The sequence below is a fragment of the Salmo trutta genome, unplaced genomic scaffold (genome assembly GCF_901001165.1).
Source record: "Salmo trutta unplaced genomic scaffold, fSalTru1.1, whole genome shotgun sequence".
Taxonomy (NCBI): domain Eukaryota; kingdom Metazoa; phylum Chordata; class Actinopteri; order Salmoniformes; family Salmonidae; genus Salmo; species Salmo trutta.
In genome coordinates this window covers 4230-21809 of record NW_021822484.1, presented here as the reverse complement: position 1 = coordinate 21809, position 17580 = coordinate 4230, and the positions used below count along the sequence as shown (strand labels likewise).

The 17580-nt window shown below is 48.0% G+C and overlaps 1 protein-coding gene across 1 annotated transcript; it reads left to right on the top strand.

Annotated features, from left to right (window-relative positions):
* Positions 1–3884: 3884 nt before the first annotated feature.
* On the top strand, positions 3885–12320 carry LOC115182402 (large neutral amino acids transporter small subunit 4-like; the record flags this gene model as incomplete). Its single annotated transcript, XM_029744025.1, has 3 exons — positions 3885–4191; positions 8933–8988; positions 12244–12320. Coding segments are annotated over 3 exons (440 nt in total), but the record flags the coding sequence as incomplete, so codon positions are not given.
* Between the last annotated feature and the right edge of the window lie 5260 nt (positions 12321–17580).

Here is a 17580-nt window from a genome sequence, read left to right as displayed (position 1 = left end):
GGAGGGAGACCCCAGGAACATTAGGTGTCTAGGAGGGAGACCCCAGGAATTAGCTGTCTAGGAGGGAGACCCCAGGAACATTAGGTGTCTAGGAGGGAGACCCCAGGAACATTAGGTGTCTAGGAGGGAGAACCCAGGAACATTAACTGTCTAGGAGACCCCAGGAACATTAGGTGTCTAGGAGGGAGACTCCAGGAACATTAGCTGTCTAGGAGGGAGACCCCAGGAACATTAACTGTCTAGGAGGGAGACCCCAGAACATTAGGTGTCTAGGAGGACCCCAGGAACATTAGTGTCTAGTAGGGACCCAGGAACATTAGGTCTAGGAGGGTGGACCCCAGGAACATTAGGTGTCTAGGAGGAGACCCCAGGAACTTAGGTGTCTAGGAGGGAGACCCCAGGAACATTAGTGTCTAGGAGGGACCCCAGAAACATTTGGTGTCTAGGAGGGAGGACCCCGGAACATTAGGTGTCTAGAGGGGACCCCAGGAACATTAGGTGTCTAGGAGGGAGGATCCCAGGAACATTAGGTGTCTAGGAGGGAGACCCAGGAACATTAGGTATCTAGGAGGGAGACCCCAGGAACATTAGCTGTCTAGGAGGGAGACCCCAGGAACATTAACTGTCAAGGAGGGAGACCCCGGAACATTAGGTGTCTAGGAGTGAGACCCCAGGAACATTAGGTTCTAGGAGGACCCCAGGAACATTAGGTGTCTAGGAGGGAGACCCCAGGAACATTAGGTGTCTAGGAGGGAACCCCAGGAACATTAATTGTCTAGGAGGGAGACCCCAGGAAATTAGTATCTAGGAGGGAGACCCAGGAACATTAGGTGTCTAGGAGGGAAACCCCAGGAACATTAGGTGTCTAGGAGGGAGGACCCCAGGAACATTAGGTGTCTAGGAGGGAGACCCCAGGAACATTAGGTGTCTAGTAGGATGCCAGGAACATTAGGTGTTTAGGAGGGAGACCCCAGAACATTAGGTGTCTAGGAGGGAGACCCCAGGAACATTAGGTGTCTAGGAGGGAGACCCCAGGAACATTAGGTGTCTAGGAGGGAGACCCCAGGAACATTAGGTGTCTAGGAGGGAGACCCCAGGAACATTAGGTATCTAGGAGGGAGACCCAAGGAACATTAGGTGTCTAGGAGGGAGGACCCCAGGAACATTAGGTATCTAGGAGGGAGACCCCAGGAACATTAGGTTCTAGGAGGGAGGACCCCAAACATTAGCTGTCTAGGAGGGAGGCCCCAGGAACATTAGGTGTCTAGGAGGGAGGACCCCAGGAACATTAACTGTCTAGGAGGGAGACCCCAGGAACATTAGGTGTCTAGTAGGGGACCCCAGGAACATTAGGTGTCTAGGAGGGAGACCCAGGAACATTAGGTGTCGATTAGACCCCAGGAACATTAGGTGTCTAGGAGGGAGACCCCAGGAACATTAACTGTCTAGGAGGGAGACCCCAGGAACATTAGCTGTCTAGGAGGGACCCCAGGAACATTAGCTGTCTAGGAGGGAGACCCCAGGAACATTAACTGTCTAGGAGACCCCAGGAACATTAGCTGTCTAGGAGACCCCAGGAACATTAGGTGTCTAGGAGGGACCCCAGGAACATTGTCTAGGAGGAGACCCCAGGAACATTAACTGTCTAGGAGACCCCAGGAACATTAGCTGTCTAGGAGGGAGACCCAGGAACATTAGGTGTCTAGGAGGGAGACCCCAGGAACATTAGCTGTCTAGGAGGGAGACTCCAGGAACATTAACTGTCTAGGAGGGAGACCCCAGGAACATTAGGTGTCTAGGAGGGAGACCCCAGGAACATTAGGTGTCTAGGAGGGAGACCCCAGGAACATTAGGTTGTCTAGGAGGGAGACCCCAGGAACATTAGTTGTCTAGGAGGTAGGAACCCAGGAACATTAGGTGTCTAGGAGTGAGACCCACGGAACATTAGGTGTCTAGGAGGGAGACCCCAGGAACATTAGGTGTCTAGGAGGGAGACCCCAGGAACATTAGGTGTCTAGGAGGGATACCAGGAACATTAGGTGTCCTAGGAGGGAGGACCAAGACATTAGGTGTCTAGGAGGGAGACCCCAGGAACATTAGGTGTCTAGGAGGGAGACCCCAGGAAATTAGGTGTATAGGAGGGAGACCCCAGGAACATTAACTGTCTAGGAGGGAGACCCCAGGAACATTAGGTGTCTAGGAGGGAGACCCCAGGAACATTAGGTGTCTAGGAGGGAGGACCCCAGGAACATTAGGTGTCTAGGAGGTGAGACCCCAGGAACTTAGGTGTCTAGGAGGGAGACCCCAGGAACATTAGCTGTCTAGGAGGGAGACCCCTGGAACATTAACTTTCTAGGAGGGAGACACCAGGAACATTAACTGTCAAGGAGGGAGGACCCCAGGAACATTAGGTGTCTAGGAGGGAGGACCCCAGGAACATTAGGTGTCTAGGAGGGAGGACCGCAGGAACATTAGGTGTCTAGGAGGGAGCCCCAGGAACATTAGCTGTCTAGGAGTGAGACCCCAGGAACATTAACTGTCTAGGAGGGAGACCCCAGGAACATTAACTGTCATGGAGGGAGACCCCAGGAACATTAGGTGTCTAGGAGGGAGACCCCAGGAACATTAACTGTCTAGGAGGGAGACCCCAGGAACATTAGGTGTCTAGTAGGGAGACACCCAGGAACATTAGGTGTCTAGGAGGGAGACCCCAGGAACATTAGGTGTCTAGGAGACCCCAGGAACATTAGGTTCTAGGAGGGAGACCCCAGGAACATTAACTGTCTAGGATGGAGACCCCAGGAAACATTAACTGTCTAGGAGGGAGACCCCCAGGAACATTAGCTGTCTAGGAGGGAGACCCAGGAACATTAACTTGTCTAGGAGACCCCAGGAACATTAGCTGTCTAGGAGACCCCAGGAACATTAGGTGTCTAGGAGGGAGACCCCAGGAACATTAGGTGTTCTAGGAGAGAGACCCCAGGAACATTAACTGTCTAGGAGACCCCAGGAACATTAGCTGTCTAGTAGGGAGACCCCCAGGAACATTAGGTGTCTAGGAGGGAGACCCCAGGAACATTAACTGTCCTAGGAGACCCCAGGAACATAGGTGTCTAGGAGGGAGACCCCAGGAACATTAGGTGTCTAGGAGGGAGACCCCAGGAACATTAGGTGTCTATGAGGGAGACCCCAGGAACATTAGGTATCTAGAGGGAGACCCCAGGAACATTAGTATCTAGGAGGGAGACCCCAGGAACATTAGGTGTCTAGGAGGGAGACCCCAGGAACATTAGGTGTCTAGGAGACCCCAGGAACATTAGGTATCTAGGAGGAGGACCCCAGGACATTAGGTGTCTAGGAGGGAGGACCCAGGAACATTAGGTGTCTAGGAGGGAGACCCCAGGAACATAGGTGTCTAGGAGGGAGACCCCAGGAACATTAGGTGTCTAGGAGGGAGACCCCAGGAACATTAGGTGTCTAGGAGGGAGGACCCCAGGAACATTAGGTGTCTAGGAGGGAGGACCCCAGGAACATTAGGTGTCTAGGAGGGAGGACCCCAGGAACATTAGGTGTCTAGGAGGGAGGACCCCAGGAACATTAGGTGTCTAGGAGGGAGACCCCAGGAACATTAGGTGTCTAGGAGGGAGACCCCAGGAACATTAGGTGTCTAGGAGGGAGACCCCAGGAACATTAGGTGTCTAGGAGGGAGACCCCAGGAACATTAGGTGTCTAGGAGGGAGACCCAGGAACATTAGGTGTCTAGGAGGGAGACCCCAGGAACATTAGGTGTCTAGGAGGGAGACCCCAGGAACATTAGGTGTCTAGGAGGGAGGACCCCACATCCCCTTTTAAGATTCCTTTACTGACACATCCCCTCCCTCTAGGTAACCACACCTCCTCCTCCAACCTGTCTGTCCCCCTCCCCCCACCAGGGGGCGATGATGACTACAGTGATTACTACTCTGAGGCAGAGGGTGTGGTGGGGTTAGGGGATGGGGTAGAGATGAGGCCCCTGGCCCCCCAGGACCACGATGGCCCTATGAGGATGAACGGCTGGCTCATCTGTAAGGACCAGGATGAGATGTTAAATCTGGCCTTCACCGTGGGATCATTTCTCCTCTCAGCCATCACTCTGCCGCTGGGCATCGTCATGGACAAATACGGACCACGCAACCTACGACTGCTGGGCAGGTAGGAGCCGGGGGAGTGGGAGGGATGTGTCTGTGTCTATAGTCTCAGTTGGTCTGATTTGTACGATTTGTATTGTCTAATGTATTGATGTATTGTCTAATGTATTGATGTATTTTCTAATGTATTGATGGTATTGTCTAATGTATTGTCTAATGTATTGATGTATTGTCTAATGTATTGATGAATTGTCTAATGTATTGATTAATTGGCTAATGTATTGATTAATTGGCTAATGTATTGATGTATTGGCTAATGTATTGATGTATTGTCTAATGTATTGATGTATTGTCGAATGTATTTATGTATTGTCTAATGTATTGTCTAATGTATTGATGTATTGTCTAATGTATTGATGAATTGGCTAATGTATTGATTAATTGGCTAATGTATTGATGTATTGGCTAATGTATTGATGTATTGGATAATGTATTGATGTATTGGCTAATGTATTGATATATTGTCTAATGTATTGATGAATTGGCTAATGTATTGATTAATTGGCTAATGTATTGATGTATTGGCTAATGTATTGATGAATTGGCTAATGTATTGACGAATTGGCTAATGTATTGATGAATTGTCTAATGTATTGATGTATTGTCTAATGTATTGATGAATTGTCTAATGTATTGATGTATTGTCTAATGTATTGGAATTGTCTAATGTATTGATGAATTGTCTAATGTCTTAATCGTTTTCCACACACAGTCTGTGCCTGTATTTAGTTTTCATGCTAGTGAGGGCCGGGAATCCACTCTCGTGTTTGCATAGGGCGTGTTTGCATAGGGCGTCAGTGTCTTAACGGCGCAATTTGCCAAGGCAAATAACTCTGAGTGCAGCCTTATCCAGAAACCTGGCAGTGGCTTCTGATTACATTTTCACAGAACCGCATGTTGCAATTTCGATGAGGCTCTCTTGTTCAGATAGGCTACCTACCGCCCCTCCACTCTAACCACTAGGCTACCTGCCGCCCCTCCACTCTAACCACTAGAATACCTGCCGCCCCTCACTCTAACCACTAGGCTACCTGCCTCCTCTCCACTCTAACCACTAGGCTAGCTGCCGCCCCTCCACTCTAACCACTAGGGTACCTGCCTCCCCTACACTCTAACCATTAGGCTACCTGCCGCCCCTCCACTCTAACCACTAGGCTACCTGCCGCCCCTCCACTCTAACCACTAGGCTACCTGCCGCCCCTCCACTCTAACCACTAGGCTACCTGCCGCCCCTCCACTCTAACCACTAGGCTACCTGCCGCCCCTCCACTCTAACCACTAGGCTACCTGCCGCCCCTCACTCTAACCACTAGGCTACCTGCCTCCTCTCCACTCTAACCACTAGGCTAGCTGCCGCCCCTCCACTCTAACCACTAGGGTACCTGCCTCCCCTACACTCTAACCATTAGGCTACCTGCCGCCCCTCCACTCTAACCACTAGGCTACCTGCCGCCCCTCCACTCTAACCACTAGGCTACCTGCCGCCCCTCCACTCTAACCACTAGGCTACCTGCCGCCCCTCCACTCTAACCACTAGGCTACCTGCCGCCCCTCCACTCTAACCACTAGGCTACCTGCCGCCCCTCCACTCTAACCACTAGGGTACCTGCCTCCCCTACACTCTAACCATTAGGCTACCTGCCTCCCCTCCACTCTAACCACTAGGCTACCTGCCTCCCCTCCACTCTAACCACTAGGCTACCTGCCGCCCCTCCACTCTAACCACTAGACTACCTGCCTCCCCTCCACTCTAACCACTAGGCTACCTGCCGCCCCTCCACTCTAACCACTAGACTACCTGCCTCCCCTCCACTCTAACCTCTAGGTTACCTGCCTCCCCTCCACTCTAACCACTAGGCTACCTGCCGCCCCTAAACTCTAACCACTAGACTACCTGCCTCCCCTCCACTCTAACCACTAGGCTACCTGCCGCCCCTCCACTCTAACCACTAGGCTACCTGCCGCCCCTCCACTCTAACCACTAGGCTACCTGCCGCCCCTCCACTCTAACCACTAGGCTACCTGCCTCGCCTCCACTCTAACCACTAGGCTACCTGCCTCCCCTCCACTCTAACCACTAGGCTACCTGCCTCCCCTCCACTCTAACCACTAGGCTACCTGCCGCCCCTCCACTCTAACCACTAGGCTACCTGCCACCCCTCCACTCTAACCACTAGACTACCTGCCTCCCCTCCACTCTAACCACTAGGCTACCTGCCGCCCCTCCACTCTAACCACTAGGCTACCTGCCGCCCCTCCACTCTAACCACTAGGCTACCTGCCGCCCCTCCACTCTAACCACTAGGGTACCTGCCTCCCCTACACTCTAACCATTAGGCTACCTGCCGCCCCTCCACTCTAACCACTAGGCTACCTGCCTCCCCTCCACTCTAACCACTAGGCTACCTGCCGCCCCTCCACTCTAACCACTAGGCTACCTGCCGCCCCTCCACTCTAACCACTAGGGTACCTGCCTCCCCTACACTCTAACCATTAGGCTACCTGCCTCCCCTCCACTCTAACCACTAGGCTACCTGCCTCCACTCTAACCACTAGGCTACCTGCCTCCCCTCCACTCTAACCACTAGGCTACCTGCCTCCCCTCCACTCTAACCACTAGGCTACCTGCCTCCCCCTCCACTCTAACCACTAGGCTACCTGCCGCCCCTCCACTCTAACCACTAGACTACCTTCCTCCCCTCCACTCTAACCACTAGGCTACCTGCCTCCCCTCCACTCTAACCACTAGGCTACCTGCCGCCCCTCCACTCTAACCATTAGGCTACCTGCCGCCCCTCCACTCTAACCACTAGACTACCTGCCTCCCCTCCACTCTAACCACTAGGCTACCTGCCGCCCCTCCACTCTAACCACTAGGCTACCTGCCGCCCCTCCACTCTAACCACTAGACTTCCTGCCTCCCCTCCACTCTAACCACTAGGCTACCTGCCGCCCCTCCACTCTAACCACTAGGCTACCTGCCGCCCCTCCACTCTAACCACTAGGCTACCTGCCGCCCCTCCACTCTAACCACTAGACTACCTGCCTACCCTCCACTCTAACCACTAGGCTACCTGCCGCCCCTCCACTCTAACCACTAGGCTACCTGCCTCCCCTCCACTCTAACCACTAGGCTACCTGCCGCCCCTCCACTCTAACCACTAGACTACCTGCCTCCCCTACACTCTAACCATTAGGCTACCTGCTTCCCCTCCACTCTAACCACTAGGCTACCTGCCGCCCCTCCACTCTAACCACTAGGCTACCTGCCGCCCCTCCACTCTAACCACTAGGCTACCTGCCGCCCCTCCACTCTAACCACTAGACTACCTGCCTCCCCTCCACTCTAACCACTAGGCTACCTGCCGCCCCTCCACTCTAACCACTAGGCTACCTGCCTCCCCTCCACTCTAACCACTAGGCTACCTGCCGCCCCTCCACTCTAACCACTAGACTACCTGCCGCCCCTCCACTCTAACCACTAGGCTACCTGCCGCCCCTCCACTCTAACCACTAGGCTACCTGCAGCCCCTCCACTCTAACCACTAGACTACCTGCCGCCCCTCCACTCTAACCACTAGGCTACCTGCCGCCCCTCCACTCTAACCACTAGGCTACCTGCCGCCCCTCCACTCTAACCACTAGGCTACCTGCCGCCCCTCCACTCTAACCACTAGTCTACCTGCCCTCCCCTCCACTCTAACCACTAGGCTACCTGCCGCCCCTCCACTCTAATCACTAGGCTAACCTGCCGCCCCTCCACTCTAACCACTAGGCTACCTGCCTCCCCTCCACTCTAAACCACTAGGCTACCTGCCGCCCCTCCACTCTAACCACTAGACTACCTGCCTCCCCTCCACTCTAACCACTAGGCTACCTGCCGCCCCTCCACTCTAACCACTAGGCTACCTGCCGCCCTTCCACTCTAACCACTAGGCTACCTGCCGCCCCTCCACTCTAACCACTAGACTACCTGCCTCCTCCTCCACTCTAACCACTAGGCTACCTGCTCCCCTCCACTCTAACCACTAGGCTAACCTGCCGCCCCTCCACTCTAACCACTAGGCTACCTGCCTCCCCTCCACTCTAACCACTAGGCTAACTGCCGCCCCCTCCACTCTAACCACTAGACTACCTGCCGCCCCTCCACTCTAACCACTAGGCTACCTGCCGCCCCTCCACTCTAACCACTAGGCTACCTGCCTCCCCTCCACTCTAACCACTAGGCTACCTGCCGCCCCTCCACTCTAACCACTAGGCTACCTGCCGCCCCTCCACTCTAACCACTAGGCTACCTGTATTTGACATTGTGTTGTTGACCACTAGATGGTTTCATTTTATTATTATATTTTTTTTAAATGGGCATTGCGCGTACCCCTGGGGGTTTGGGAATACCTGGTCCAATGTGTTGATGAATTGTGTAATGTATTGATGAATTGTGTAATGTATTGATGAATTGTGTAATGTATTGATGAATTGTGTAATGTATTGATGAATTGTGTAATGTAGTGTGGAATGAATTGTGGAATGTATTGATGAATTGTCTAATGTAGTATCTAATGTATTGATGAATTGTGTAATGTATTGATGAATTGTCTAATGTATTGTGCAATGTATTGATGTATTGTGTAATGATTTGTCTAATGTATTGATGAATTGTCTAATGTATTGATGAATTGTGTAATGTATTGATGTATTGTGTAATGATTTGTCCAATGTTTTCATGTATTGTCTGTGTTTTCCAGTGCCTGTTTCTCCTTTTCCTGTCTCCTCATCTCCTACGGTGCATACAATCCTGATGGTGAGTAGCTGTAATATATATATATATATACATGTTGATTAGATTACAGTGTATTAGTCACATGATGTATTAGCAGGGTACAGTGCCCATATGTAGGTAGCTTACTAGTTATTCAGCAGCCTGATGGTCTAGGGGTAGAACAGGATATGTTGGCTGAGGTCCTTGATTATCTTGAGACAGCTGGTGTTGTACTGTATGTTGGCTGAGGTCCTTGATTATCTTGGTGTTGTACTGTAGATGCCCAACTTCTTGGTCAGTAAGATGGTACATTTCATTGGAATTTTACACACTCAACTGTAAAGTATTATTCTGGGGGTGAAATGAAATTAACAACAAACAAACAAAAACAAAAAACATTTAATTAGGAACATTTTTTTAAAAGAATAAATCCAACTTAATGTGTTGCTCAAAATGTAACGTTAGTATATTTTATGATTATTTATGAGTTTATGACCAAAGATAGAGAAAATTTGATTGGTTGAACTCATCGGAAGTTTTGGTTTTAATCTCCTTGCACCTATCTCGTCTTCAGAGGATGGTGGGTAATGCAACCATTTTAGACTTGATGATTATTTTACACAATGTTGTATGTGTAACCGATGTGAAATGGCTAGTTAGTTAGCGGTGGTGCGCGCTAATAGCATTTCAATCAGTGACGTCACTCGCTCTGAGACTTGAAGTAGGGTTTCCCCTTGCGTTGTGGCGCGATGGGTAACGATCCTTCGTGGGGTGTCAGTTGTTGATGTGTGCAGAGGGTCCCTGGTTCGAGCCCAGGTTGGGGCGAAGAGAGGGACGGAACCTACACTGTTACATATGCATGTTTGAAGGACGGAAACTATAATCAATTTTAGTATGAAGCAACAGTTGTAGTGGATCATGATGAACGCATTATGTTAAAAAATATTATTATTATTATTATTAAAACCATAAAGCAGAATGAGGTGTTCAATCAGGAGACCATTCACACATTTTAATAGTAGAGGTAAAGGCACTATCATGCCATGCTTACTGTAAAACTTACTGTAAACCTTACTGTAAAAGCTCTGTAAAACTTACTGTAAAACTTACTGTAAAAGCTCTGTAAAACTTACTGTAAAACTTACCGTAAAACTTACTGTAAAAGCTCTGTAAAACTTACTGTAAAAGCTCTGTAAAACTTACTGTAAAACTTACTGTAAAACCTCTGTAAAACTTACGGTAAAACTTACGGTAAAACTTACTGTAAAACTTACTGTAAAAGTCACTGCTGGAGGTTTGAGCAATGTGCTCAACAATGTGCTGCCAGAATGGGTTAAACTGACACATTATCATCTACAGTGCATCAAAGTATTCAGACCCCTTGATTTTGTTACGTTACAGCCGTATTCTAAAATGTATACAATTACACACAATACCCCATAATGACAAAGCCAAAACACCTTTTTATTTTTTTATTTTATTTTTATTTTTCAAATATATTAAACATTTAAAACAGAAAATCCTTTTTACATAAGTATTCAGACCCTTTGCTATGAGACTCGAAATTGAGCTCTGGTGAATCCTGTTTCCATTGAAATATTTCTACAACTTGACTGGAGTCCACCTGTGGTAAATTCTATTGATTGGACATGATTTGGGAAGGCACACACCTGTCTATATTAGGTCCCACAGTTGACAGTGCATGTCAGACCAAAAAACCAAGTCATGAGGTTGAAGGAATTGTTCGTAGAGCTCCGAGACAGGATTGTGTCGAGGCACAGATCTGAGGAAGGGTACCAAAACATTTCTGCAGCATTGAAGGTCCCCAAGAACACAGTGGCCTCCATCATTCTTAAATGGCAGACGTTTGGAACCAACAACACTCTTCTTAGAGCTGGCCGCCCGGCCAAACTGAGCAATCAGGGGAGAAGGGCCTTGATCAGGGAGGTGATCAAGAACCCGATGGTCACTCTGACAGAGCTCCAGAGTTCCTCTGTGGAGATGGGAGAACCTTCCAGAAGGACAACCATCTCTGCAGCACTCAGGTCACTCCTCAGTAAAAGGCACATGACAGCCCGCTTGGAGTTTGCTAAAAGGCACCTAAAGACTCTCAGACCATGAGAAACAAGATTCTCTGGTCTGATGAAACCAAGTTTGAAATCTTTGGCCAGAATGCCAAGTGTCACGTCTGGAGAAAACCTGGCACCATCATGCTGTGTGGATGTTTTTCAGCGACAGGGACAGGGAGACTAGTCAGGATCGATTAACGGAGCAAAGTACAGAGAGGTCCTTGATGAAAACCTGCTCCAGAGCACTCAGGACCTGACTGGGGTGAAGGTTCACCTTCCAACAGGACAACGACACTAAGCACACAGCCAAGACAATGCAGGAGTGGCTTTGGGATAAGTCTCTGAATGTCCTTGAGTGGCCCAGACAGAGAACAGCCTTGAACCTGATCGAACATCTCTTGAGAGACCTGAAAATAGCTGTGCAGCGACACTCCCCATCCAACCTGACAGAGCTTGAGAGGATCTGCAGAGAAGAATGGGAGAAATTCCCCAAATACAGGTGTGCCAAGCTTGTAGCGTCATACCCAAGAAGACTCGATGCTGTAATTGCTGCCAAAGGTGCTTCATCAAAGTACTGAGTAAAGGGTCTGAATACTTATGTAAATTATATTTCAGATGTCTTCTTCTTTTTTTTGTACAAAGCTTTGTCATTATGGGGTATTGTGATGTCATTATGGGGTATTGTGATGTCATTATGTGGTATTGTGATGTCATTATGGGGTATTGTGATGTCATTATGGGGTATTGTGATGTCATTATGGGGTATTGTGATGTCATTATGGGGTATTGTGTGTAGATTGATGAGGAAAAGCAACAATTTAATCAATTTTTGAATAAGGCTGTAACATAACAAAATGTGGAAAAAGTCAAGGGGTCTGAATACTTTCCGAATGCACTGTACATAAGTCAATGTTAGACATTGTGCTCCCATTTCCTGGCAAGGTGAGTAAGTGGTGTTACAACACAAATGTAATGTTTCAAAACGTCCCAGGATGATGTGTTTCGATACTCCTGCAAAGTTCATGTTTTCTCTCCTTCAGCTCGGTTGATGTTAGTGTTTTGGTTGTTACCAAGCACTTCATTTCAACATTATAATACAATAACATGTTAAATAATGTTAAATAACATGTTAAATGGGGTTTGGTCTTCGTCATGTTAGTTTTTTGGTGACTTCAACACAATGTGGTGTGTTTGTGTATCTGACACTTTGTCCACCTTCCTCTCACAGAGCTGTCTGTCCTCATCTTCATCGCTCTGACGTTCAACGGCTTCGGAGGCATGTGCATGACCTTCACCTCCCTCACGGTACGTGTGTGTGTGTGTACGTGTCTCTGTGTGTGTGTGTGTGTGTGTGTGTACGTGTCTCTGTGTGTGTGTGTACGTGTGTGTGTGTGTGTGTGTGTGTGTGTGTGTGTGTACGTGTCTCTGTGTGTGTGTGTGTGTGTGTGTGTGTGTGTGTGTGTGTGTGTGTGTGTGTGTGTGTGTGTGTGTACGTGTCTCTGTGTGTGTGTGTGTGTACGTGTGTGTGTGTGTACGTGTGTGTGTGTGTGTGTGTACGTGTCTCTCTGTGTGTACGTGTCTCTGTGTGTGTGTACGTGTCTCTGTGTGTGTGTACGTGTCTCTGTGTGTGTGTGTGTGTGTGTGTGTGTGTGTGTGTGTGTACGTGTCTCTGTGTGTGTGTGTGTGTGTGTGTGTGTGTGTGTGTGTGTATTCAGGTCAGATTTCTCCGTATTTATTTGTGATTTCACCACATTCCCTTATGATCCAAAAGAGAAAGTGTGTGTCAGTGACGTGTCAGTGACGTGTGTGTGACGTGTGTGTGTGTGTGTGACGTGTGTGTGTGTGTGTGTTTTGTATAATCTCTGTGTAGAGAACATTGTGTCATTTGGCCTCTTCACACATGGCACTGGAAAGACTTTATTACTAATCATTAATCTATTATATAAATAACTGTCTGGTTGGTTTAGTTATTTACATCGAATTCAACACACAAACCCTCCTGTTCTCTCTCTCTCTCTCTCTCTCTCTCTCTCTCTGTCTCTCTCTCTCTCTCTCTCTCTCTCTCTCTCTCTCTCTACTCCTCCCTCCCTCTCTCTCTCCTTCTCTGCACCTCTTTTTTCCTACACCCCTTCCTCTGGCCTGGTTCCCTGTCTCCTGTCCTGTGGTTCTGTTTTGGCCACTTGCTGGGCACTCTGTCCCCGGGAGAAGGATGGAGAAGGATGGAGAGAGTTCATTGTCACTGTCCCAGTACTTCTCTCCCCCAGTGCTTAGAATAACAAGAAACAAATAAGGGTTAGAAAAAGGGTTATTTGTGGAAGGACAGGGTTCTACTAATAACTGTTTTGTTCTGAATAACCCTTTTTTTGGAAGACAAGGGCTCTTTGTAAGGCAAAAGGTTCTACCTAGAACCTTTAACATGATGATTCTTTGGAAGGCAAAAAGGGTTCTTTGGAAGGCCAGAAGGGTTCTTTGGAAGGCAAGTAGGGTTCTTTTTGGAAGGCCAGAAGGGTTCTTTGGAAGGCCAGAAGGGTTCTTTGGAAGGCCAGAAGGGTTCTTTGGAAGGCCAGAAGGGTTCTTTGGAAGGCCAGAAGGGTTCTTTTTGGAAGGCAAAAAGGGTTCTTTAGAAGGCAAGTAGGGTTCTTTTTGGAAGACCAGAAGGGTTCTTTGGAAGACAAGTAGGGTTCTTTTTGGAAGGCCAGAAGGGTTCTTTTTGGAAGGCCAGAAGGGTTCTTTTTGGAAGGCCAGAAGGGTTCTTTGGAAGGCCAGAGGGTTCTTTTTGGAAGGCCAGAAGGGTTCTTTGGAAGGCCAGAAGGGTTCTTTTGGAAGGCCAGAAGGGTTCTTTTGGAAGGCCAGAAGGGTTCTTTGGAAGGCCAGGAGGGTTCTTTGGAAGGCCAGAAGGGTTCTTTGGAAGGGCCATAAGGGTTCTTTGGAAGGCCAGAAGGGTTCTTTTTGGAAGGCCAGAAGGGTTCTTTGGAAGGCCAGAAGGGTTCTTTGGAAGGCCAGAAGGGGTCTTTGGAAGGCCAGAAGGGTTCTTTGGAAGGCCAGAAGGGTTCTTTGGAAGGCCAGAAGGGTTCTTTGGAAGGCCAGAAGGGTTCTTTGGAAGGCCAGAAGGGTTCTTTTTGGAAGGCCAGAAGGGTTCTTTGGAAGGCCAGAAGGGTTCTTTGGAAGGCCAGAAGGGTTCTTTGGAAGGCCAGAAGGGTTCTTTGGAAGGCCAGAAGGGTTCTTTGGAAGGCAAGAAGGGTTCTTTGGAAGGCCAGAAGGGTTCTTTGGAAGGCCAGAAGGGTTCTTTGGAAGGCAAGAAGGGTTCTTTGGAAGGCCAGAAGGGTTCTTTGGGGCCAGAATGGAAGGCCAGAAGGGTTCTTTGGAAGGCCAGAAGGGTTCTTTGGAAGGCAAGTAGGGTTCTTTTTGGAAGGCCAGAAGGGTTCTTTGGAAGTCCAGAAGGGTTCTTTGGAAGTCCAGAAGGGTTCTTTGGAAGGCCAGAAGGGTTCTTTGGAAGGCCAGAAGGGTTCTTTGGAAGGCCAGAAGGGTTCTTTGGAAGGCAAGTAGGGTTCTTTTTGGAAGGCAAGAAGGGTTCTTTGGAAGGCAAGTAGGGTTCTTTTTGGAAGGCAAGTAGGGTTCTTTGGAAGGCAAGTAGGGTTCTTTTTGGATGGCCAGAAGGGTTCTTTGGAAGGCCAGAAGGGTTCTTTGGAAGTCAAATAGGGTTCTTTTTGGAAGGCAAGTAGGGTTCTTTGGAAGGCAAGTAGGGTTCTTTTTGGAAGGCAAGAAGGGTTCTTTGGAAGGCAAGTAGGGTTCTTTTTGGAAGGCCAGAAGGGTTCTTTGGAAGGCCAGAAGGGTTCTTTGGAAGGCCAGAAGGGTTCTTTTTGGAAGGCCAGAAGGGTTCTTTTTGGAAGGCCAGAAGGGTTCTTTGGAAGGCAAGTAGGGTTCTTTGGAAGGCAAGAAGGGTTCTTTGGAAGGCAAGAAGGGTTCTTTGGAAGGCCAGAAGGGTTCTTTTTGGAAGGCCAGAAGGGTTCTTTGGAAGGCCAGAAGGGTTCTTTGGAAGGCCAGAAGGGTTCTTTGGAAGGCCAGAAGGGTTCTTTGGAAGGCCAGAAGGGTTCTTTGGAAGGCCAGAAGGGTTCTTTGGAAGGCAAGAAGGGTTCTTTGGAAGGCCAGTAGGGTTCTTTGGAAGGCCAGAAGGGTTCTACATAGAGCCATATATCACATTTCCCAGCAGGCTCTATTGCGGGTGATTTTCAGAACAGTTTGTTTTAACATCTGTGTTTTTGCATGCACATTGATTGGCAGAGGGATTTTATGCTACATGAAGAAAGACAGATTTGTCTAAACTAATCCAATCCGTTAGTAGTGGGACTTATTGCACCCATTACTGAGATGGTTGTTCAGTTTAGATGGTTGTTCCTTACCCTGGCAGTCATTCTGATTGCAGGTTGCAGGCGATAAACAATTCCACTTGTATCCTCATTCTGTCTGGTTTCCAATAATACTTATATAAACCAGCAGTTTCCTAACACCATGGTCTCTCTCTCTCTCTCTCTCTCTCTCTCTCTCTCTCTCTCTCTCTCTCTGTCTCTCTCTCTCTCTGTCTGTCTGTCTCTGTCTCACCATGGTGTTAGGGCATAACTAGGCCTTCAAAGAAAGGCCTTATGATACATTTAAATATCGTCATAATCCATTTAATTTTAAAGGTTAGTTAGGCTTTTGGAACCGTTTATAGACAGTTCTAGGAAGAACCCTCTGAAGATAAGATCCATATATGATTATATTTAGCACCTTTTATAGGAATGTAGCTCCAACCTGTCTCTCTGTCTCTCTCTGTCTCTCTCTCTGTCTCTCTCTCTGTCTCTCTCTCTCTCTGTCTCTCTCTCTCTCTCTCTCTCTTGTCTCTGTCTCTCTCTCTGTCTCTGTCTCTGTCTCTCTCTCTCTCTCTCTCTGTCTCTGTCTCTGTCTCTCTCTCTCTCTGTCTCTGTCTCTGTCTCTCTCTGTCTCTGTCTCTGTCTCTCTCTCTCTCTGTCTCTGTCTCTGTCTCTCTCTCTCTATGTCTATGTCTCTCTCTCTCTCTTGTCTCTGTCTCTCTCTCTCTGTCTCTCTCTCTCTCTGTCTCTCCTCTGTCTCTCTCTCTCTGTCTCTCTCTCTCTCTCTCTCTGTCTCTCTCTCTCTCTCTCTCTGTCTCTCTCTCTCTCTGTCTCTCTCTCGTCCTCTCTCTCTCTCTCTCTCAATTCAATTCAATTCAATTCGCTTATTGGCATGACGTAACAATGTACATATTGCCAAAGCTTACTTTGGATATTTACAATATAAAAATAAATAAAAATGAGAATCAAAAATTGTCAACGGGACAACAGTAACAACAATAACCAACGGTCAATATAACCATACATTCAACAATAACAATAATCATACAGTTGAGGACATGTGCAGGTTTATTGGTCTGTCAGACACTGTCCCTCAACTTATGGCAGGCAGCAATGTAGTGCGCTGCCAACCCACAGCTCTCTGCATCCTCCCCCCAACAGGATGGGTAGCCTATCCTCATCAGAGAGGTCTTTAAAACCTTGAATAAGGGTTTCAAATTTGGGGAAATGACACTCTCTAATTGTTTTATATTTTTGACATTTTGTCAGGAAATGCAGCTCCGTCTCAGGTTCTGCTGTTGTGCAGTGGTTGCACAGCCTTTCCTCTACAGGGAGCCAGGTTTTCCTGTGTCTACCCTTCTCAATGGCAAGGCTGTGCTCACTGAGCCTGTACTTTGTCAAGGTTTTTCTAAGGTTTTGATCAGTAACCATGGTCAAATATTTAGCCATAGTGTACTGTCGATTTAGGGCCAGATAGCACTGCATTTTGCTTTGTGTTTGTGCTTGTGTTTCCCAATAAGCAATGTAGTTTTGTTTTGACTGTGTTGTAATTTGGTTTATTCTGATTGATTGGATGTTCTGGTCCTGAGGCTTCAGTGTGTTAGTAGAACAGGTTTGTGAACTCAGCCCCAGGACCAGCTGGATGAGGGGACTCTTTTCTTTGCTCAGCTCTTGGCATTGCAGGGCTTGGTAATGATATGAGAGGGGGGTCACTGTATTTTAGATGTTTCCAAAACTTAATTGCTCTTTTTTGAGTTTTTATTATTAGTGGATATTGGCCTAATTCTGCCCTGCATGCATTGTTTGTAGTTTTCCTCTGGACACGTAGGAGAATCTTACAGAACTCTGCATGCAGGGTTTCAATGGGGTGTTTGTCCCATTTGATGAAATCTTGTTTTGCAAGTGGACCCCACACCTCGCTGCCATAAAGTGCAATTGGTTCAATGACATATTCAATTAGTTTTAGCCAAATTTTAATAGGTATTTCAATTTGAATTTGCTTTTTAATGGCGTAGAATGCCCTGCGTGCTTTCTCTCTCAGTTCATTCACTGCCTCATTAAGGTGTCCAGTTGAGCTTATTTTTAAACCTAAGTAATTGTAGTGTGTACAGTACTCTATATATTTTGTACCAATTGAGAACTTTGGTCTAATTCCCTGAGATCTGGATCTTCTCTGGAAAATCATTATTTTAGTCTTTTTGGGGTTTACTGCCAGG